Source organism: Peromyscus maniculatus, chromosome 23 (assembly GCF_049852395.1).
Source record: "Peromyscus maniculatus bairdii isolate BWxNUB_F1_BW_parent chromosome 23, HU_Pman_BW_mat_3.1, whole genome shotgun sequence".
NCBI classification, from domain to species: domain Eukaryota; kingdom Metazoa; phylum Chordata; class Mammalia; order Rodentia; family Cricetidae; genus Peromyscus; species Peromyscus maniculatus.
In genome coordinates, this window is record NC_134874.1 from 26919177 (window position 1) to 26942000 (window position 22824).

At 52.5% G+C, this 22824-nt stretch overlaps 1 protein-coding gene across 1 annotated transcript; it reads right to left on the bottom strand.

Annotated features, from left to right (window-relative positions):
- Positions 1 to 2741: 2741 nt before the first annotated feature.
- Positions 2742 to 5038, bottom strand: Fzd9 (frizzled class receptor 9). Its single transcript, XM_042268480.2, has one exon. It carries the CDS (start codon positions 4828 to 4830, stop codon positions 3052 to 3054), a length of 1779 nt encoding a protein of 592 aa, XP_042124414.2. The 5' UTR covers positions 4831 to 5038; the 3' UTR covers positions 2742 to 3051.
- Between the last annotated feature and the right edge of the window lie 17786 nt (positions 5039 to 22824).

A 22824-nucleotide genomic window follows, 5' to 3' on the forward strand; every position in this document is an offset into this window, starting at 1 on the left:
AGATCAGAAGTTAAAGCTGGCCCAGGAAATTTAGACCTTGTTTCAGGAAGTGACCGTGGTTTAGCACCCGCCCGGAGCATATACCTCACACCCACCCCCATGAGAGGCTGTGGCCTGCTCCAAACACATCCCCACTATTGAACAGGGAAAACAGGATCTAGGCATCTAAAGCTCCCGGTGTCTGGGTCTCCCAGCATACTCCAGGACTGAGAAGCTTATGCTGACACGGCCTGCCTTCCCTCCCTCTGACCGATGAGAAGTCTTGAAGCATCCCCTTCACTGCCCATCTCTGCTTCCCGATCTCCCTCCCGGTTTCTCTAGAAGCCAACAGTCTTGTTTCTGTTGCACAGACAGCCAAGTACCCACAGACTGGCAGGGACAGAGCGGTGTACTGGTTGCCCATTAAGTACTCCCCTCAGTACAGCCCCCTGCCTTTTCCTTCCCAGGTGCCTGGCTGCCAAAATCCTACGACAGGGCCGGGAACAAGTCCTGAGTAACCACTGCCTTCCCATTCCCAGCGTGGGCTATAAAAGCTCGTATGCAAAAACCCTTGTATGAGGTACAAGGCAAGGCCACTGGCTTTGTGGGTCAGACATGGGATGAACCAATACTTACAGAGAGGAGGTGGAGGGTATCCTACATGCAATAAACTGTATAAAGAATTTCCTAGGAAAGCCTGAGGGACTGACTCACATGCCCCGAGCTCCGGGTTCTTCCCCAGCAAAGCTAAATTAAAGCGTTCTGTGCAACAAGTGACTGGTTCATATCATGGTTCAGTTGCATACACATGCTACTCCCAGAGATAACTGCACGTAATTGAGGTGTTGCATGTTTCCTACTCCCACTTCAACTAGCAAGATAACAAGAAGACATGAAGTGAAGGCTGAGGTCTAATAAAACAGTTTCTAAAACCTTCCTTAGCGAGGTATGGCGATGCGCGCCTTTAGTCCCAGCATTCAGGAGGCAGAGGCAGGCAAAACTGAATTGGAGGCCAACCTGGACTCCATAGTTCAGGACAGCCAAAGCTATGTAGAGAGACACTGTCTCAAAACCAAACAATAACAAATAAGCCAACTTTTTTTGAGGGACTGCCTATGTGTAGAATACATCCAGGCCCAGTGAGCAAGATTTTTGCCTGGGGACTGGGGAGCTGACGCAGTGGACATGTGCTGTGCAAGTCTAAAGGACCCCAGCACACACTGAAAAAGCTGGGTGTAGTTGAGTGAGCTGGTAGACTTCTGACCCACATACACACACACACAGACAAAACACATTCTCCCTCTTCCCCCCACCCCCAACTTTGACCTGGTTGCCATCAACAGCCTAGATAGAGGCCAATTTGGGCTGAAATGGACCTCCAGGACAACCACACACTTAACGGGACAGGAATGGGGAGGTCCCTGAGCTTCCCTAACAGACAGGTATACATGGTGCTTTCCTGACCCCCCACACATCCAAGTGTGCCAACTGCCCCCCCCAACAGGTGTGCACATCCCTGTGGACCTTTATTCTCACAGCTGCTGTCAGCACCCCAAACCTTTCCACACATTCTGGCGCCAGAGACACAGTTCTCACTGACGTCAGTAGCTCCTTACCTCCAAGAAGAGACAGCTTGGGGCTCCAACTACCAAAGATGGTTTTGTTGCTGTTGTTGAAGGGTTTTGTTGATAATGTTGTTAATGCTTTTTTTAATTTTTTGTTTTAAGACAAGGCTTCTAACTTGCCAAACAATTCTTTGGAAAACATTTGTACATCTATTTATGGGGGTTCAGAGGTTTGTGGGAGTTGGTTCTCTCCTACCAAGGGAGTTCAAGGGGTTGAACTCAAATTAGGCGTGGTGGGAAGCAACTTTACCTGCTGAGTCGTCTGGCCTGCCCCTTCCCTTTTGATTTTTATTGTGTTGTTTTCTTCCAAATAGAGTCTCGTGGAGCTGGGAGATGCCCTTGAATTTTTATCTTCCTGCCTCCACCTCCCAAGCATTTGGGTTACAATGTTGGAGATGGACCCCTGGGCTTCGTGCGTGCTGGGTGAGCACTCCACCAACTGAGTTGCATTCCCAGCCAGCACCCAGCGATCTTCATAGATGACGATAGCCATCCTCTGGACTCAGTTGAGGGGATGCCTTGGAAAAGTCTTAACTCTCTCGCTTTCTTTTTAAAAGACACCACATTTCTTTGTGTCCTCTTAGAAGGGAGTTTTCCACAGTGCACATGTGGATGTCCAAAAACAATTGGTGTGAGTTGGTTCCCTTCGTCCACCATGGGGGTTCCAGCGACTGAACTCACGTCCTCAGCCTTGGCGGCAAGCACCTCTACCCACCACGCCATCCTGACAGCTTTGGCCCCCTTATTATTATTATTATTTTTTAAGAAAAGTGTAAAAAAGCAGCTTACCTGTTTCCCCAAAAAGGCTGGAAGGCACTGCTAGGGCTAGACGTGACCCTGTCACACCCAGGGGCTCCCGGAGTATCCTGAAGGTGTCCTTGTTCCACTTCAGAGGCATGGGTCTCAGTCTTGAGACAAGTGAGAACACACACACACAAACACACACACACACACACACACACACACACACACACACACACACACAGTCTAGGACACCTATAATGCACAGAGACCCATGGTTCCCTCTCCTTCACGGAGCCTCCTGGGCCTCTTACCCCCAGCTGTTGATGAAGTTTCTCCCCCTTCTGTCTTGTCTGCCCAACTTTCCAGCCCAGATAGGACACAGCAGTGCCACACGAGGGTTTATTCCAGTCACAGCTTCCAGAGAAATGCCACAATAAATTACATCATTAAATAAACTCCACACTGGACCCTGCCCTCTTAGGCCCCTTCTTATCCTAGGACCCTCTGGGGCCTCAACTAGGTCCCCTCCCTGCGAGAGGAAGGACAAGGCTGTGAGCCTTACTGGGTCCCCCACCCTAGTCCTTCGCCCCCTGTGTCTCGCTGGCCTGACCTTGACAGCTGGGCAGCTGTTCCTCAGCTGTCTCTCCGGGGGGGGGGGGGGCAAGGAGGGAGCAGTCAGAGCCTATAGCCAAGCCTATGTCCCTTAGAGGTGTGTGGGGTTCTCCAGAGAGGGATCTGTCTTCGTCATGTGCAAGACCACCGTGGGGGCCTTGTAGTGGCAGTGGGTACCACGGCCATAGCCCCCTGGGGCCCGGCAGGCCTTGGCCCGGGCGCGGCCAGCAGCCATTTTTCGGTAGCACAGGCTCTGCCATGTCTGGAAAGTCTTGGAACTCCATACCCAGACTCCACTGGTGATGCCCACCACCAAGGACATGAAGATTTTGAGCATGAAGACAGCCACAGTGGGCACTGAGCCCCCGGGCAGCGAGCAGTCTCTGCGGCCTCCGGGCACAGGGGCAGCAGTGCATGGTTGCTCGGTGGCCCGGAGGCGCCAGTAGTCCATGTTGAGGCGCTCGTAGACGTAGCAGACGATGACGCAGGTGGCCGGCACTGTGTAAAGGATGGAGAAGACTCCGATCTTGACCATCAGCTTCTCCAGCTTCTCTGTGTTGGTGCCACCAGTCTTCATGATTTTGCGGATATGGAAGAGAGCCACAAAACCGGTCAAGAGGAAACTGGTGCCCAGTACCAGATAGCAAGAGAGGGGCACCAACACAAAGCCAGTGAGGGCGGCCGGGTCCATGCTGGCTACATAGCAGAGCCCGGTCAGCTCGTCCCCAGCCACCTTGCGCAGCGTCAGGACCACGATGGTCTTGAGAGCTGGCAGGCCCCAAGCGGCCATGTGGAAGTAGCTGCCATGGGCCTCGATGGCCTCATGGCCCCATTTTTTGCCTGCAGCCAGGAACCAGGTGAGAGTCAAAACCACCCACCAAAGTGAGCTGGCCATCCCGAAGTAATAGAGCAACAGGAAGACCAGGGTGCAGCCGGTGTTTTCCAGACCCTCCTGGATCACATACAGAGCCCCTGCCTCCTGGTCGCAGGCCACACTCTGTGCACCTGCCACGGCTCGGATCAGGAAAGCCAACGAGTAGACGTTGTAGCACATGGAAAGGAAGATAATGGGGCGCTCGGGGTACTGGAATCGGTGAGGCTCCAGCAGAAAGGTGAAGACGGTGAAGGCCGTGGAGAAGAAACACAAGGCAGACCACACAGCCATCCAGACGAGCGCGAAGTCCTTGTCGCGCCGAGACCAGAACACCTCGACGCCGGGCCCGCAGCGCGGAGCGCACGAGCGACTCTTCTCCACGTACTGGAACTTCTCGGGGTTGTCACAGGTGCCACCGCTGCCGGGACCTGGGGCTGGATCTCCCGGTGGTCTCGCGGGCCGAGGCGCCACAGGTAACATACCCAGGCCCTTGTGGGGTTCGGTGGGGCCTGCAGTAGCGTTCTCGGGGGCCTCCATGCAGAGCGCGTGCGGGTCGTTGCGCGTGGGGAGCCGGGCGCAGTCGAGCGAGTCTGGCCAGCCGAAATTGAATTGCTCCATGATGGGGGCGCAGCGCAGGCGAGCCTGCTCGCACATGGGCCGGCAGGCGGGGATGGGAGTGGAGACCTGGTCGGTGCACATGGGGGCGTAGAGCGAGCAGAGGAAGAAGCGCAGGTGGCTGTGGCAGCCGTACTGCACGAGAGGCGCGAACTCGGCCAGCTGCGCAGCCGCCTCGCCCTGCGACGTGTGGCCCAGTAGGTTGGGCATGCGGGTCAAGTTGTAGCCGATGCCCCGGCACATGGGGATCTCCACCGCTTGGCACGGTGCAGGACCCCGGCCGCGCTCCGGATCGAAGCGGCCGATCTCCAGCGCCTCGCCGCCCGTCGCCAGCAGCTGCCACAGCAGCAGCGCCCCGCGGAGCAGCGGTGGCACGGCCATCGCCCCGCGGCGCGGCCGCCCCGGCTCACTCGCGCCCCTCCATCCCGCGTCCCGGGATCTGCGCGCCACGTCGCGAGCCGCGCGCCATCTCCCGGGCCGCCCACGTGTGTCCCGGAGCGCGCGGCGCCTTTGGAGGAACAGCCGCTGCTGCCGCCGCCGCCGCCGCCGCCGCTGCTGCCGCCGCCACTCCAGCCAGAGCCGGCGCGGTCTCCGCCAGCGGCCGCCGCCGCCGCTCCGAATCCCGAGGGCGTGGTCAGCGGGAAGACACGCCCGGGGGGGCGGGACAGTCTCGCCGGGCACGCCCCCGCCGCGCTTTAAAGGTGCCGCGCCTTTCTGCCACGCTGGAGATGTGTGGGCGACATCTCCTTTCCATTGCTTTGCAGACGCGACTGTCCGCGGAAGCATATTCATGCGTACCTCCCCTATGTCAGGTGCGCCCTTTTTCTCCGGGTGGAATGGGGATCACCCTAAAGTCTCCAAGCCCTAGGCAAGGCCCTCCTCCTCTTCCTCTTCCTTCTCAGGATGTTTTTGTTGTTGATCTTGTTTTTGAGATAGGGTCTCCTGTAACCCCGGCTGCCCTCAAGCTCACCTTGAACTCTCCTGATCCTCCTGCCTCATAAGGGCTGCCACCACTTGAGTTTTATACCATTCGTTCTAGGGATGGAACCCAGAGAACATCATGTATGCCAGACGGGCACTCAACCAACTATGCCGCTTGCCCAGCCCAAGCTTTGGTGGTTTGGTTTGGTTTTCATTACATTTATCACACACGCGCGCACACACATTCACAAAACTGCACGCCCATGAGGACAATTTGGGGGCATCAGCTCTCCTTCCACCATGCCCACTAAACTTAGGTCATCCCAAACTTCATGCTGAGCCATCTACGGATTCTCCTTTTGCCTGTTTCGCTTTGTCTTTCATTTTTAAATTTTCTTATTTATGTGTGTGGGTGTTTTGCCTGTGTGTATGTCTATGTGTGCCTGGTGCCCTTGGAGGCCAGAAGAGGGTCTTGGAACTCTAATTGTGAACTGCCATGTGGGTGCCGGGAATTGAACCCAGGTCCTCTGGAAGAGCCGCCAGTGCTCTTAACCCCTGGTCCATCTCTCAAACTCCCCGTTTGTTTGTTTCTGAGACTTTCCCGTAGTCCACACTGTCCTCAAACTCGCTGTGTATCCAAGGATGACCTTGAACTTCTCATGCCCCTGCCTGCTTCCACCTCCCAAGTGCCGGGATGATAGGCATGCACTACTTCCTGCCCGTGAGCCAGGCATTTCAGAGCGATATTTCCAGTCCTCTTGATGGTCCGACAGGAAAGCCTGTGGCCACTGTACAACTTTGAAGGTGAAAGTGTTTACTCAGATTCACATGCCTCCTAGGTGTCAGGACTGGCAGGCGGTCTGTTTCCCTGCTTGAAGTTGCCTGTCTGTCTGTCTCTCTTTCTCTTACACACACACACACACACACACACACACACACACACACACACACACACACGGAAAGTCAGATGCCCAAATGTTCCGACTTGACCAATACCATCCCGCTATATTTAGAGCCGGGATTCAGGAAGGAGTTGGGACAGGGCTGATGGCCACAGTGAGAAAGTGGGGTAGTCACTTCCCAGTGTCCCCTGGCTCCCTGAGAGCCGAGCTGGAGCTTGGCGGGGACAAAGAAAAACATATGCTGTCACTGGCATGCGCCCAGCCCCTCTACCTCTCAAAGAACTGAGGAGAAAGGGCTTTGTGAGGATCCAGCCAGCCCTGTGCACCAAACTCAGCCCTGGGAGTCCCCAGAGGCACTGCTGGGAGATCCTCAACAGGGGCCTGGGGAGATGGCTTAGGCAGTCAAGAGCTTTCCCGGCAAGCATGAGGACCTGGGTTCAGATTCCCAGCACCCATGTGCCAAGCCAGGCGTGTAATACACACATGTGTACACACATGTGATCCTCCTGCTGGGGAGCAGGAGACAGGAAGATCCCTGGAGGTGACATCCTCAGAAGCCCTATCAGGCAAAGCCCCCCCCCCCATATTTCTCCTCTCAACCCCACAACCTACCCTCACACCTCCGTTCTCTAAGGTTTTGTTGTTGTTTTGTTTTGTGTTTGAGACAGGGTTTCTCTGTAAAACCTCTCTGACTGTCCTGGAACTCGCTCTGTAGCCCAGGCTGGCCTTGAACTCAGAGGGCCACCTCTTTCTGCCTCCCGAGTGCTGGGATTAAAGGTGTGCGCCACGCCCCCCCCAGGCTGAGGTTTTTGTGGGGTTTTTTGTTTGTTTGTTTGTTTGTTTTTGTTTTAATTTCCTCTCTATCACAGTAGACTCAATGATCACCCCCTAGGGGCAATCCCCACCTCCTCTGGACAGAGCTGAAGGCTCAGCTCTGGGGTCCCCAGTCACCCCTTGAGCCCTCTGTCCAGCTTTCCCTTCCTTTTCCCGAGCGCCAACAGCCACACCGGGCCCCAGGGTCAGTGCGCGTTTCTTTCTTATCTCAAGGGTTATCCTGCCTCCTGAACACCTGTCGGAGTGACTAGGACTCTCTGGAGCAGTCCCTTTCCAAATGCCATCTAGGAGGCAGAGCCCGGCCTGGGAGCCCTATTCTGTATGTCCCTGCCTCCCACTCCAGGATGCTAAAGAGTTGGGGGCCCTAACTCTGGCAGCCATAGTGGGGAGCGTACTCCAGGGGCCAGTGGGATGCAGGGCCTGCCTGTCACTATGGCAACAGCCAGCTCCTGGGAAGCCAGAGGTGTACGCGTTATGTATGGGACATTGCCGAACTGCCTACCCCTCAGTGTAGACGCAGCTTGGGGAGAGAAGAGAAGAGGCCCCTCGGGCTGCCTGCCCACCCACCCGGCTTTGTTACCCGATCCCCCTCTTTACAAAAGAGGAACAATACCTCGGGCCTACACTGAAAGGGAGATGATGAGGAGGACAGGGATGGAGGGAGGTCACCGTCAATGCCCGCCCCCCGGGAGCCCCCCGAAGCTCCACCTCCCTGGAAGATGCCAACCTGCTAGGGGCCTTGGCTGGGGGCCCGCTATGGGGAGGGACAGCCTTCTGTCCTGAATTCCCACCCTCACCACGCTCTGCCTCCAACCTTCCCAGAGGCCTCTCTTGCATGTGTAAACCACCAGTCACCCTCCCTTCAAGGGTAAGCCCATACCCCCTCCGCCAGACCCCACCTCGGCTCCGATACAGACTCTGTTAGGATGAGTCCTACCCCGCACCCCATTGGCGAGTGCAGCCAGCCGCTCCAGAGCCTGTTCACCCCTACAAAACCTGGGAGCTCCCGGAGGAAGGCACTGTGCCATGCCCCAAAAGGCTTTTGGCTCCTGGCCTGGAGTTGGCGCCTATAAATGTCCATTGTGTAAAAAGAATGTCTGAATGAGAGGGACCATTAAAAACGCTTAAAGAGGGCGGGGGAGGCAGCCAGGCAGCTGGCTGTGTAAGTGTGAGGACCTGAGTTCAAGTCCCCAGACGTCGCACGAAGCCAGGTATGGTCGCCAGCACCTGTAATCCCAGTGCTTCTTCTACAGGGAGATGGGAAGGTGGAGACAGGAGAATTCCCATAAGCTAACAGGCCAGCTAGGTTGGCGTACATGGAGGCAAAGAGCGAAAAAGCCTTGACTCGAACCCGAGGTTGTCCACTGGCTTCTACATGGACAGTTGTGTTCACACATACAGACACCCACCCACACCCACACACACCCACACACATACACACACTAAGAAAAAGTGATAACCAAGCAAGGTGGCACACAACTCTAATCCCAGCATTTAGGAGGCTGAGGCAAGTGGACTCCTGTGAGTCTGAGGCCAGCCTGGGCTACAGAGTGAAACTGAAAAAAAAAAATGCTAAAAGGTTTTTTTAAAATTTGTTCCACGTATTTGTTTATGGGGCGGGGGTATATACCGGTTACAGTATGTGTGCCACAGTGGCATGTTCGCAGGTCAAAGGGCAACTTGCAGGAGCTGGTTCTTTCCTCCACTGCCTGACTCTTGGGACTAGAGTGGCCGCAGGCACATTAACCCCATGGACCATCTTACCAACCCTAACAAAGCATTTTCTTAAAAAAAATTTTATTTAAAAGTTTGCTTGTAGCCGGGCGGTGGTGGCGCACGCCTTTAATCCCCGCACTCGGGAGGCAGAGCCAGGCGGATCTCTGTGAGTTCGAGGCCAGCCTGGGCTACCAAGTGAGCTCCAGGAAAGGCGCAAAGCTACACAGAGAAACCCTGTCTTGAAAAACCAAAAAAAAAAAAAAAAAAAAAAAAAAGTTTGCTTGTTTGTTTTTTCGAGACAGGGTTTCTCTGTGTTGTTTTGGTGCCTGTCCTGGAACTCGCTCCGTAGACCAGGCTGGCCTCGAACTCACAGAGATCCTCCTGCCTCTGCCTCCTGAGTGCTGGGATTAAAGGCGTGCACCACATGCCTGGCCCTAGAATTTATTTTTATTTATGTATCACTGTGTGTGTGCACACGAGTGCAGGTGCCCTTGGAGGCCGGAAGAGGGTGCGAGATGACCCTGAAGTTGGAGTTACAGGTGGTTGGGAGTAACCTAACATGGCCACCCAACTGGAATCCTCTGCAAGAGCAGTACACTCTCTCAACTACTGAGCCATCTCTCCAGACCCAAATCGCATATATTTTAAGAAAATAGCCGGGCGGTGGTGGCGCACGCCTCTTTAATCCCAGCACTCGGGAGGCAGAGGCAGGCGGATCTCTGTGAGTTCTAGGCCAGCCTGGTCTACCAAGTGAGTTCCAGGACAGGCACAAAGCTACACAGGGAAACCCTGTCTCGAAAAACCAAAAAAAAAAAAAAAAAGAAAAGAAAAGAACTCAACTGGGCGGTGGTGGCGCACACCTTTGATCCCAGTACTCAGGAGGCAGAGGCAGGTGGATCTCTGTGAGGTTTGAGGCCAGCCTGGTCTACAGAGTGGGTTCCATGATAGCCAGGACTACACAGTGAAACCCTGTCTCAAAAATAAAAAAAGAAAAAGAAACATAACTTGAGTTCTGGCATATGACTATAATATACTTATGAAGTCATTACCATGCTGGGTCCAAATCATGACTATCTTGCAGCTAAAATGCAAATGTCATACCGCAAAATAAATTGTTAATACCCAGAACTGACCAAAGTATCCATAACTGTTGCACCTCTCACATGGGAGTATAGTAAACTTAAACGTAAACACCATTTATTCAGAATTAATTTGCATCTCATTTAATTCCCGTAATGCCTTATAAGACACTTTGCGTTTGTGTGTGCCTGTTTGTGTGTGCCTGTGTGTGTGTGCATGCGTGTGTGCATGTGTGTGTGTGTGCGCATGTGTGTGTGCATGTGTGTGTGTGCATGAGTATGTGTGCATGTGTGTGTGCATGAGTATGTGTGCATGTGTGTTGCGTGTTGTATGCAGTGTGGATGGGCCTCTATGCCCGAGGTGGGTGTTGGGTGCCTTACTCTATCATGCTCTGCCTTACACCCTTGAGACAGGGTCTCTCACTGAACCTGAAGCCAGTGCGCATGTCTCTGCTTCCCCAGTGGGGCTACGGACAAACGTGGCCACGAGAGAGTCTATGGGTGCTGGGGATTTGAACTCAGCTCCTCATGCTTGCACAGCAGGTATTCTTACCCACACTGAGCCCTCTCCCCGAAGGACTTATTTATTGGTTGTAGTTATTCAATAAGGAAACCGAGGTATTGAAGTCTTGAAGCGTCCTACCTAAGAGTAAGTAATAATACCAGGATTTTCTTGTCTGTCTATCTATCATCTATCTATCTATCTATCTATCTATCTATCTATCTATCTATCTATCTATCTATCTATCAATCATCTATCTATCATCTATCTATCTATCTATCTATCTATCTATCTATCTATCTATCTATCTATCTATCTATCTATCTAATCTATTGAGACAGGGTCTCACTATGTAGCCCTGGCTGGCCTGGAACTCACATATGTAAACCAGGCTGGCCTCAAACTCACAGGGATGCACCTGCCCCTGCCACCCGATTGCTAGGGTTTAAGACCTCTACCACTATGCCCAAGATCCGCCTGCCTCTGCCTCCCGATTGCTGGAAGTGAAGGCCTGCGCCACAAGGGCTTTCTCGGTGCCAGACAACGCGGCTCCTTTGCGCCCCCTGCAGTCCATAGCCCTCACTGCACAGGTGGGGACTGAGGAGGGAAAGGACGCCTCTGGAGTCCCAGATGGTCCAGCTAATGTCTAGAAAGGAGAGTGGAGGGGACCAAGTCAGAGACGTGACACTCCCCGCCGCGCTGAAGCTCAGCCCTAAAGGGGAGCCATGGAGAAGGAAAGAGAAGGGTGATCAAGATGAGCAGCGTGGGTGCACAACTCCTTCCAGCCCCTGGGAGGCTGAGGCAGGAGGATCATGAATTGGAAGTCATCCTCAGCTACATAGAGAATTTGAGGTCAGCCTGGGCTACAAGAGACCCTGTCTTAAAACACCAAATAGAAGAAAGACCTAGGATGAGGTGAGGGCTTGAAGAGGAAGAGGAAAGAGAGGAGGAAGAGGGGAAGAGGAGGCGGAGGGAGGAAGGAAGAGAGAAGGGGGAAGAGGGATGGAAAGAGGAAGGAAGAACAGAGGGAGGGAGAGAAGCTTCATGTTTTGCGGGGGCATTGGTGGAGTAAAGAGGAGGTCCCCAGACAGAACTGGGGGATCCCCCCGGGGCAAAAGAGAGCCAAGGGAAAGCTATATAAAGGAGTGAGCGCCTTCTAAGCCCGGCGGAAAGGACCAGATTCTGCTGGGGGCAGGCGGGATCCCGAGCGCAGAGCCGGGGGCGCTGCTGGGAAAAGGCGTGGGCGAGCATGAAGCCAAGTGCAGCCTGGCTGGGCTGGGGGGAGCCCCGACAGCCCGGGGCGCCTCCCTCCCGCCTCTGCTCAAAGCGGCTTTTGTGCAGCTGAGGCCTGAGCGAGCTCCTGTTTCGTTGACGTTGGACGCTCCTGCTTATTTATCCAGTGCGGCGGCGGCAGCGGCCCGGGCGGGTGAAAAAAAAAAAAAAAAAAAAAAAGCCTCAGCTGCTGAGTTAGCGAGGAGGAAAGAGGCCCTGCCAACTTCCACAGCCCTTCCCAGCCCGGAGGGGGCCTCAAAACGCCAGGCAGAGAAGCCTCAAGCTGCCCTGGGGGTGCCCACACTAGGCCTGTCCTCGACCAGCAAGCCTCTCTACAGGACGCCAGCCCTCCTCTGGGGTGGCGAATGGCCCAGGGTGGGAATCAGCCCGGTGGGAGGGGCACCCCGCCTTTGCCAGGGCCGAATCTTGTCCCAATAACATTTGCCAGGGCCTGGCTGGACTTCTTGGCTTCACCAAAGAGTCCTCCACTTTGACTGGCCAGCCGCAGGAGTTCACCCCTGGGATGGATGAACTTTGCAATCCCAAGCCTCATCTGAGGTCTTTCCCATCCAGTCTGAGCAGTTATGGCTGCTCGGGTTTGGATCTAAGTTGGAAATTTAGTGACCAAATTCATCCAGGACTGGTCCGCGGAGGCGGCCGCGATAGGAGGCAGATAGTACTAGATAACCAGGATGTGGCCGCGTGTACCTGTGATCCCAGCACTCTTTAGGCTGAGGCAGGAGGTCTGGCATGATTTCAAGGCTAACTCCAGTGCGTAGGAAGATCCTGTCTCAAAGGGGAAAAAAAAAAGGTGTGGTGCGTGCGTGCCTGTGTGTGTGTGTGATTAGATAAAGGGCTTGCTACCAAGCTTGAAGACCCGAGTTCAATCCACATAGGAAAAGAAAAGGACACACCCCGCAAAGTTGTCCTCTGACCTCCACTCACCTGCTGAGGCATGTGTATCCCCCCAACCCCCAATAAATAAATGTGAAAAAAAAGGGCGGGAGCCAGGTGTGATGGTGCATGTCCTTAGTCTCAGCACGCAGGAGGTGGAGGTGGGAGAATCTCTGTGCGTTTGAGGTCAGCCTGATCCGCATAAGGAGTTCCAGGGCAGGGGTACATAAACAAACAAGGTGGCCATTCAAGTGGGGCCCACGCGAGGTTGGTAGAATTGTGGGAGGAGACTGGAGCGGGCAGCGCATGCGTGCTTAGTGAGGATGGAAATGAAGAGTGAAGGCTAGGGAAGCCGTGGGAGGGCCCTGCAGAGGTGTGAGCGCCGCGCCCGGTGTTTCCGGGTCTTATTGTCCAAGAAAGAATTCAGAGACAACGAGGTAAGGAACTGGGACGAAGCTGGCTATGAGACAAAAAACGTACACACTCATTCACACTAGTGGTGAATGTGGGGTTCTCGAGAGACAGGGTGGTGCGGGCCTGGAACCCCAGGGTACTCAGGATGCAGAGGCAAAACCAGGATAGACCAGTGGTTCTCAACCTTCCTAACGCTGTGGCCCCTTAACACAGTGCCTCATGGTGTCATCCTCCAACCGTAAGATGACTTTCGTCGCCACTTCCTAACTGTAATGTTGCTACTGTTATAAATCATCGCGTAAAATCCGTGTTTCCCGGTGGTCTTAGGTGACTCCCGTGAAAAGGGCTGCGACCCACAGGTTGAGAACCACTGGGTTAGAGCCGTCAAAGCCTGTCTGGGCCACAAAGTGAATTCACGGCCAGAGAGGGCAACTCGGTGAGAGTCTGGTAGCGCAGCTGACTTGGAGGCATGCACGTTAAGGGGAAGATCCCGGGGGAAGGAGAAGAAAACCTACTCCTGGGTCATGGTGACCCGCTACTGTGTCCCCTTAAGAGTTGGTCCAGCGGGACTGGCAATCTTCTGGCCAAGGAACCGCTTCTCAGGAAGGAAGCACGTTCCCGAAGCCATACCGCAGAGGTAGGAGGAATAATTAGCCCTTTAATGAGATAATATACTTTTTCTTCCCAGAATTCCCGCCCCTAACACGGTCCCTAAGAGCTACTGTGACTGAGAGAGGGCTATTTCTCCCCTTGTCTGTCTTTCTGTCTGTCTGTCCTTTCGGATGCTGGCCCCAGATGAGCATTTCCTGGCACTCTGGGCTTTTTCATTCTCTCTCCGAAGCTCCCCTCCTCACCATGTGGCTACCTGTCCACGCCGTGGCTGACCTCCTGGCTGGTTAAACTCAATCTCTCTTTCTTCTCTGTGCCCTTCCTCAAGGCAGCTGCCAAGATCTGCAGATCAACCGCCTCATGAGCTCTCTTTCTTTTAGGTTTATCTACGTATCTGAGTGCTTTGCTTTCATGTCTCTGTGTGTACCATTGTGTGCCCGGTGCCTTCTGGGGTCAGAAGGTGGTGTTGGATCCTCTGGAACTGGAGTTACAGGTGGTCATGAACCACCATGCGGGTGTTGGGTTCTCACCAAGAGCAACATGTGCTCTTAACCATTGAACCGACCCTCCAGCCCCGGGTTTTTCTTCAAAATCATCCTCACGCTTCCATTTGAGTCTGCTCTTAAATCTTTTTGTTAATGAGTCTAAGAACCCCAAGAAGGGACCCCAGTTTCCTCAGTATCATTGCCTCAAAATAATAAAGAAAAGGGATCAGCCTGAGATGGTGGCACAAGCTTCTCATACCAGCCCCTGGGAGGCAGATGCAGGCCCATGTCTGAGTTGGGGGCTAGCCTGGTCTACATAGTGAGTTGCAGTTCAGCTAGGGCAACACAGTGAGACCTTGTCTCAAAACAGGGTTTAGGGGCTGGTGATGTAGCTCAGCAGTCCAGGGTCAGTACTTGTCTAGATCCCATGAAGGTCTGGGGGGGACCTCAGAGGCCCTCCTGCAGAGACCCAGAGTTCAATTCCAGCACCCATGCCAGGTGTGGGAGTCTGGGGGAGTCCAGCTCTGATCTGCTCCCGCCTTTTGAAGGGTTCTTGGGTGGAGGAGAAAGGAATGAGAAGTATTAGGTAGAGAGCTAGTGATGAGGGGAAAGACAGAGACAGGACAGCTTCAGGAGGGTCCTGGGTCAGTACCCAGCCGTCCAGAGCTTTATTCAAAAGGGCTTTTTATAATATGCCAATATAAAAGCCCTCCCCCTTGCAAGATCAAAGCAGCCAAGCATAGCCCCTTCCAAACACCTGGTAACCATGCCCCTGGCCAGATCATCCCATTATGCAGCCCTGCTGGGTAAAGCAAGCTCAGATTCTCGGATCCTGAGTAAGATCTCACTAGACAGCCTCTGTGGGCCACCAGAGCCAGGCAGCTCACGTCCGCCTACAGCTCCAGCACCAGGGGAAGCTAACGCCTCTGAACCTCCACCTGAGTGCACCTACTCCCACCCCTCATGTCTAATTAAAATAATAAAACAATTCTTTTTTTTTTTTTAACCCAAGAGCTGGAGCATAGCTCAGTGGCCAGAGTGTGGTGAGGATGCATGTTTCTCTGAGACAGGGTCTCTGTGTGTAGCTGTGGCTGGCCTTGAACTCACTTCAGTCTGTGAGTGCTGGGATGAAGGAAATGCCTAAGAACGCTTTCTTGCTGCGCGGTGGTGGCGCACGCCTTTAATCCCAGCACTCGGGAGGCAGAGGCAGGGGGATCTCTGTTAGTTCGAGGCCAGCCTGGGCTACAGAGTGAGATCCAGGACAGGCTCCAAAGCTACACAGAGAAACCCTGTCTCAAAAAGCCAAAAAAAAAAAAAAAAAGGGGGGGGGGACGCTTTCTTGTGTATAATGATTTCTAACGTGCATAAGGGCATAAAAAGAGATACAAGAGAACTCAGTGGAGAGAAGCGCTTGCCGCCAAGCTTGATGACCTGGCTTCAATCACTGAGACCCCCACGGTAGAAAGAGAGCATCAGCTCCCCCACAAGCTGCCCCCTGACCTCTAAATGTATGCTTTGACATGCATGTGTCTCCCCCTCCCCCCAGTAAAAACATATAAAGAAATGTAAACAGGAGAAAATAGAAAGGAGACTGTATTGGTAAAGGACGAGTGTGCTGGTGACTGGGGAGATGGCTTAGTGGGTAAGAGCACTTGCTGTGTAGGGCGGAGGGCCTGAGTTCAAGTCCCTGGCACCCACAAGAAAGTCTGGCGTGGTTGCATGGGCCTCTAACCCTAGCCAGCCTTGTGAAGCGGAGACAGCCGAATACTAAGCGTTTGAAGACCGGGCAGCCTAGCCAGAGTGGTGGACCTCAGGTTCACACAGAACTCCTGTCTCAAGACAAGGTGGAGACGGACGACAAAATGGCTCGGTGGACAGAGGTGCTTGCAGAGGCTGACAACCTGAATTCAATTACCTGTCCCCACACGGTGGGAAGAGAGGACCACCTTCATACAGTGCTGTGGCATGTTCCTCAGAGTAAATACAGGTTCTTTTCAAAACGTCAACAAATCCTTAAAAAATTGGAGAGCAATAGAAAAAGACACTCAGCATAGTCCTCAGGCCTGGACAAACACACACAGGGCTTGTTTGAGTAAACAAACACGCATTTGAAAGCACACACACACACACACACACACACATCAAAGAATTAATTTACATGATTTTTTCCCCTTCTGATTTTAAAACAAGTAGAAGCATTTTGGAAACCTCTAGAAATGTGTCAGCCTCTGAGCCTGGTGCCCAGGGTCCTGAGAGATGGCTCAATTGCCCTGGCTTCGTTTCCGTTGCTGACTCCCACAGGCCCACCTCTACATTAACCGGTACTCATGTCTCATCTTGTCTTTTTTTTTTTAAGACAGGGTATCATGTAGCCCAGGCTGGAGCTTATGATGCATCCAAGGATGACTTGAACTGTTGATCCTCCTGCCTCCGTCTCCTGGACGCTGGGATTATAGGCATGCTACCAACACACCCAGTGTCTGTGCTAAAGGGATTCGAACTCAGGGCTTTGGGAAAACTAGGAAAGTACTCTGCCAGCTGAGCTAGGTCCCAAGCCCAGTTTATTTCTTTGGTGTTTTGAGACTGGCCTTTACTTTATAGCCCAGGCTGGCCCTGAACCCCGGCTACTTCAGTGAGGGACTCCTAGTGCTGGGATTTCAGGCATGTGCCGCCAGGCCCGATCCCAGTTCCGTCTCTGACGTCTATGGGCTCTGTCTTCCGGCTGGATAGACTCATCCATCACGCATCCTCCCTGATCACTGGGTTAGGAGCAGGGACCCCCTCCTCCATCCTCCGTCCCTGGGAGCCCAAACAGCTTAATTTCCCTGTAGACTGGGGTAGTGGTATTTGCTCCGCCCATGACCTTGAGCTATGACTGGGGCATGAAGATCCAAACGGACAGTGGAAGGAAGGGATTCCTGGGGGCTAGTGTTGTGGACACTGAATAGTCATATGCAGAAGCCAGCCATTTTGTAGAACTTTAAAAAATTAGGTTTACTTTATGTGTGTCTTAGTTAGGGTTTCTATTGCTGCGAAGAGACACCATGACCACGGCAACTCTTATAAAGGAAAACATTTAAGTGGGGTGGCCTACAGTTAGAGGTTTAGTTCATCATCATCATGGTGGGACACAGTGGTGTGCAGGCAGACGTGGTGCTGGAGATGTAGCTGAAAGTTCTACATCTTGTGCAGGAAGTGAGCTGTGACACAGGGATTGTGGCTTGAGCATATATGAGACCTCAAAGCCACGCCCACAGTGACGCACTTGCTCCAACAAGGCCACACCTCCTAACAGTGCCACTCCCTTTGGGGGCCATTCTCTTTCAAACCACCACAGTGTGTATGAGTATTTTACCTGCACATATGTGTGTATCCATGCCTGGTGACCATCAGGTTAGAAGAGGGTGTTGGATCCCCCAGAATTGAAGTTAAAGATGGTTGTGAACCATTATGTGGGTGCTGGGAGCCAAACCCAGGTCATCTGACTCATCAGCTCCCTTTTTTGTTGATCTTTTGAGGTAAAGATGACATTATCATTGGGGCTGGAGAGATGGCTCAGTGGTTAAGAACACTTGCTGCTCCCCCAGAAGACCCAGGTTCAATTCCCAGCTCCCACATGGCAGCTCACAACTGTCTGTAACTCCAGTTCCAGAGGATCTGACACCCTCACACAGACAAATGTTTAGGCAAAACTAGTGTAAAATAAAAATTTTAATTTTAAATATCTTAATTAACATTAAATTTTAAAAAGATGACATTATCAGAGCTGGGCAATGGTTGCACATGTTTTTAATCCCAACACTCAGGAAGCAAAGGCAGGCAGAGCTCAGTGAGTTCAAGGCCAACCTGGTCTACAAAGTGAGTTCCAGGACAGCCAGAGCTGTTACACAGAGAAGCTCTGTCTCAAAAACCAAAACAAACAAACAAAAAACAAAAACAAAACAAAACAAGATGACATTATCAGAGCCATATTTCGAGCTGGGAAAGAAGCTGGGTTGGTGGTCTGCTTGCCTGACATACATGAAGCCCTGAGTTCTGTCTTCGGTACCACATAAACCAAGGGTGATGGTTCAGCCTGTAAAGTCAACACTCAAGAGACAGAAGCAAGGGGATCAGGACTTCCATGTCGTTTTGGACCACATAGCAAGCTGGAGGACAGTCTCAGCTACTTGAGACTCGGTCCCCAAAAACATATGAAATAAAAGTACAGAGTACAGGCCGGGCGGTGGTGGCGCACGCCTTTAATCCCAGCACTTGGGAGGCAGAGCCAGGAGGATCTCTGTGAGTTCGAGGCCAGCCTGGACTGCCAAGTGAGTTCCAGGAAAGGCGCAAAGCTACACAGAGAAACCCTGTCTCGAAAAACCAAAAAAAAAAAAAAAAAAAAAGTACAGAGTACAGAGAGAGAGTGAGGAAGGTCGCTGTCAGCCGTCAACAGAGGTGCATGATGGGACAAGAGTGAAAAGGTGACCCTGGTCTAATGGACAGGAAGACTTGAATTGCACGCATGCCCAAATGAATGAAGGAAGGAATGTATGCATAAAAATATGAATGAATGATTATAAATGAATGTATAGTATACATATACAAATGAATGCATACAAAAATGAATGAATGTATACACGAATGAATGCATGAATTAACAAATGTGCACATAAGTGAGCAAATGAGTGCATGAATGAATGAATGCATGCATGCACGCTTGGATGAATGGATGAACAGATCAGGAGCATTGATTTGTCAGGGAAGAATAATCGGGTTGACATCAGGTCCGAAGGCCCTAGCTGGCTCTGACCACAGCGCTGTCCAGCCTCCGGCCCCTCAAGTGGATGGATAGGATGACAAGAGGTGGGTGAGGTGTGGGCGAGGATGCTAGGCAGTAGGCTGGACCCAGGATAAGCATGATCAGCGCCAGGTTAGCCGCCTCTGGAGGCTTCTTCCCTCCACCCTGGGCTCACAGGTCGGCCATAGGGTACCTTAGCCTGTGACTGGGACTCTTTCCGATCCCTTCCTCAGCCTTGGTCCCTCCCAAGTGGTGCCATGAGCAGCAGCCCTCCGTCCCACCCCACAGAGAAGCTCTTTCACAGGACTGGCTCTGAGCGCGGGCAGCGCGGGCCACGCCTCCTTCCTGCCCGGGCTCCCTCGCTGCCTCCTGTCCCAGGGCTTCTGTGGCTGGCCCAGGGTGGGGAACGCAGTCAGGGAACACAATGTGGCTCCTTGTTCCCTAGCTCAGCCTGCTGGAATTGGCCCATTTCCTGCCTAGGCCTTGGGGCCTATTCCAAGGTAAATAAACAAATACAGAGAAGTTGGGGCCTGGGGTGGAGAAAGGGGAGTTGGGGTTTTCCTTCCCCGGCACCCCACGGGCTGCGCCCTTACTCTCTGAGACTTTTTGACCTCTGGGAAGTCAAGATCCTCTTGAAGGTTTGGGTGCTTTGCCCTGGGCACCCTACCCTGCCTCCCTTCCAGGTGCTACCCCCAAAGAGGAAGCCTGGGCCTGGGCAGGGGGCTAAACCAGCTGACGAACTTTCCGGAAAGGGGATCTGGGGTGCATGGCAAGCTCTGGGTTGCTGTGCCTGCTTGGCGTTGATTTAGGAAGGAAATGACTGCCATCCAGCCTTGGACATGGGTTCCTCCCATGGGACGCTTCCTGGACAGCCACAGCACCTGGTCCCCAGCTCTGACGTGGATCAGTTGCTTGCTGTCCTCTGGCTTCGGTTTCCATGGCTTCAAAATGGGGGCATTTCCTCCTTTAGAGTGGCTGGTTACATAATGCAGGCACTCGGCAGGCTCCGTGGGTTTGGGAGTGCAGACCCTACACTTTTTCATAAGAAACGCCCAAGCGGGACTTGATTTTCTTGTCCAAAATGTGGGGAAGAACCGCCTGGTGGGAGGCACCTGACACCCGGCATTGGAGAGGCTGAGGAAGGAGAACAGAGAGTTCAAGGCCAGCCTGGGCTACACAGAAGACTCTGACCGAAAGAAAGAAAGAAAGAAAGAAAGAAAGAAAGAAGGAAGGAAGGAAGGAAGGAAGGAAGGAAGGAAGGAAGGAAGGAAGGAAGGAAGGAAGGAAGAAAGGGGGAGGGGGAGGGAGAGGGAAGGGAAGGGAAGGAAGGAACGAAGGCTGGGTGGTGGTGGCGCACACCTTTAATCCCAGCACGCAGGAGGCAGAGGCAGGAGGATCCCTATGAGTTCGAGGCCAGCCTGGGCTACAGAACAAGATCCAGGACAGGCTCCAAAGCTACACAGAGAAACCCTGTCTCAAAAAACAAACAACAAAACAAACAAACAAAAAAATAAAGAAAGAAAGAAAGAAAGAAAGAAAGAAAGAAAGAAAGAAAGAAAGAAAGAAAGAAAGGAAAAAGAGAAAGGGGAAAGAGCTGGGCTGTAGCTCACTTGATAGAGTGCTTGCCTAGCATGCACAAAGCCCTGGGTTTGAATCCCATCACTACATTAACTGGCCATGGCAGAATACATCTCCGCTTGGGGATGGAGACGGGAGGGGTCAAGGATTCAAGGCCATTCTTGTCTAATAGGATGTTTGAGGTCAGCCTGGACCACATGAGGCTCTGTGTCAAAGAAAATAACAACAATAATAGTAAATGAAGAGAAGTCACTCAGCTCCCTCCAGGACTCAGGTGTCAGGGCCTGAGCCCTCTCCTCACTTCTGACCTGGTTTCTCTACCCTCCAGGTCCCGGCTGGGCCTGCCATAGCCTGTGAGTGTGAGAGGCAGAGGGAGAGAATACAGGGCAGACAAAATCCCCCTCATACTTATCCTCCCCCTTTAATTCCCTGACCCCCACATGCTTCTTTCATGGAGGTGACACATCCACCATTGCTCATCCATCCACCATCCATCATCCATCCACTGTCCATCATCCTTCTACAGTCCACCATCCAGCCATCATCATTCCACTGTCCACCATCCTTCCACAGTCCATCATCCATCCATCATCCTTTCATAGTCCATCATCCTTCCACAGTCCATCATCCTTCCACAGTCCATCATCCATCCACCATACTTCCACAGTCCATCCTTCCACAGTCCATCATCCTTCCACAGTCCATCATCCATCCACCATACTTCCACAGTTCATCATTTTCATCTACCATTCTTCTATAATCCATCATACTTGTATCATCTTTCTGTAGCACATCATCCATCATAGTCCATCATCTGCCCATCCTTCTTCTGTAGACCATCATCCATTCATCATCCATCTATCATCCTTCCATAGTCCACTGCCCACTCACTAATCTTTCATCATCCCTCTGTCCTTCACCACCATTCACCCATTACCCATCTACCACCCATCCACCAGTCTCTGCAAGCATTTGCCAAGTGCTTACTTAGTCCTGAACTCTGTAGACGGAAGTGGTCCATGCCTTGTCACCAGGAAGTCTTACTGTGTGTAGATGATATAACAGAGACTTGAGGAGGCGTTTGAAGACTTTCTCTAGTCTTTGAGAATTTATATGTTCAGTTTGATTGGTACTGGGGATGTGCTCAGCTTGTTTCCTATTTCTGGGATAAAGACCATGCCCAAAAGCAACTTGGGGAGGAGAGGGTTTATTTGGCTTCCGGCTCCCAGTCCATCCTCAGGGGAAGCCGAAGCTGGAACTTGAGGAAGGAACTGTGGAGGAACCCCACTTAAAGGCTTGTTCCCCATGGCTTGCTCAGCCTGCTTGCCTGCTTGCTTTTCTAATTTTATATCTTAGTTCACTTTAAGTGGATGAGTGTTCTGTCTTGCATGTATGTCTGCTCATCATATGAGTACCTGGACCCTGTGGAGGTCAGAAGAGGGCATCAGATCCCCTAGAACAGGAGTTACAGGCAACTGTGAGCCACTCCGTGGCTGAGAACCAAACTCGGGTCTTACAGCAAGAGCAGCCAGTGCTCTTAACCGCCCAGCCACCTCTCCAATCCTTCAGCCTGCCTTTTTTTAATTTTTTCTTTCTTTTTTTTAATTTTTAAAAAATTTTCTGAGACAGAGTTTCTCTATGTTGCCTTGGCTGTCCTGGAACCCTCACTCTGTAGACCAGGCTGGCCTCGAACTCAGAGATCCACCTACCTCTGCTTCCCAAGTGCTAGGATTAAAGGTGTGTGCCACCACCGCCCAGCTCAGCCTGCTTCCTTATAGCAACCAAGACCATCTGCCCAGGGGTGGCACCACCCACAGTGGGCTGAGCGCTCCTATATTAACCATCAATCAAGAAAATTCACAGACTCACCTGGAGGCCCATCTGCTGGGGGCATTTTCTCAACTGAGGTTCCTTATTAGACAAACCACACCCTAGCCTTTGAAACAGGGCCTTGCTACGTCATCTAAGCCGGCTTCAAATTCTCAATCCTGCGGCAGTCTCTGAAGGGCTGGGACGACAGGTGTGTGGCACCCACGGGTTTCAAGGCTTCGGTTTGTTTTGAATTTATTATTGTGGGGAGAGGCAAGTGTGCCCTCGCATGCTTGTGGAGGCCTGAGAACAACTTTGTAAAGCTTATTTTTCCCTTCCACCTTTCTGTGGGTTCTGGGGATCCAACTCTGGCCCCCAGGCTTCTGCAGCACGGACCTTTTGCTGAACCATTTTCCTGGCTCAAGGCTCTTAATTTCACCCTTTAAATGTATTACATTTATTAGTCTATTTTTACCGACCGATGGTGTGTGGCGGTGGTGCACGTGCCACGGTGTGTGGGTGTGTGCACGGAGATCAGAAGACAATTTGCTATCAAGTGTCTCCTTCTACCCTGTGGGAC

Coding starts and splice junctions, on each gene's coding strand:
- Fzd9 (XM_042268480.2), bottom strand. CDS start 4,830: ATGGCCGTGCCACCGCTGCTCCGCGGGGCGCTGCTGCTGTGGCAGCTG.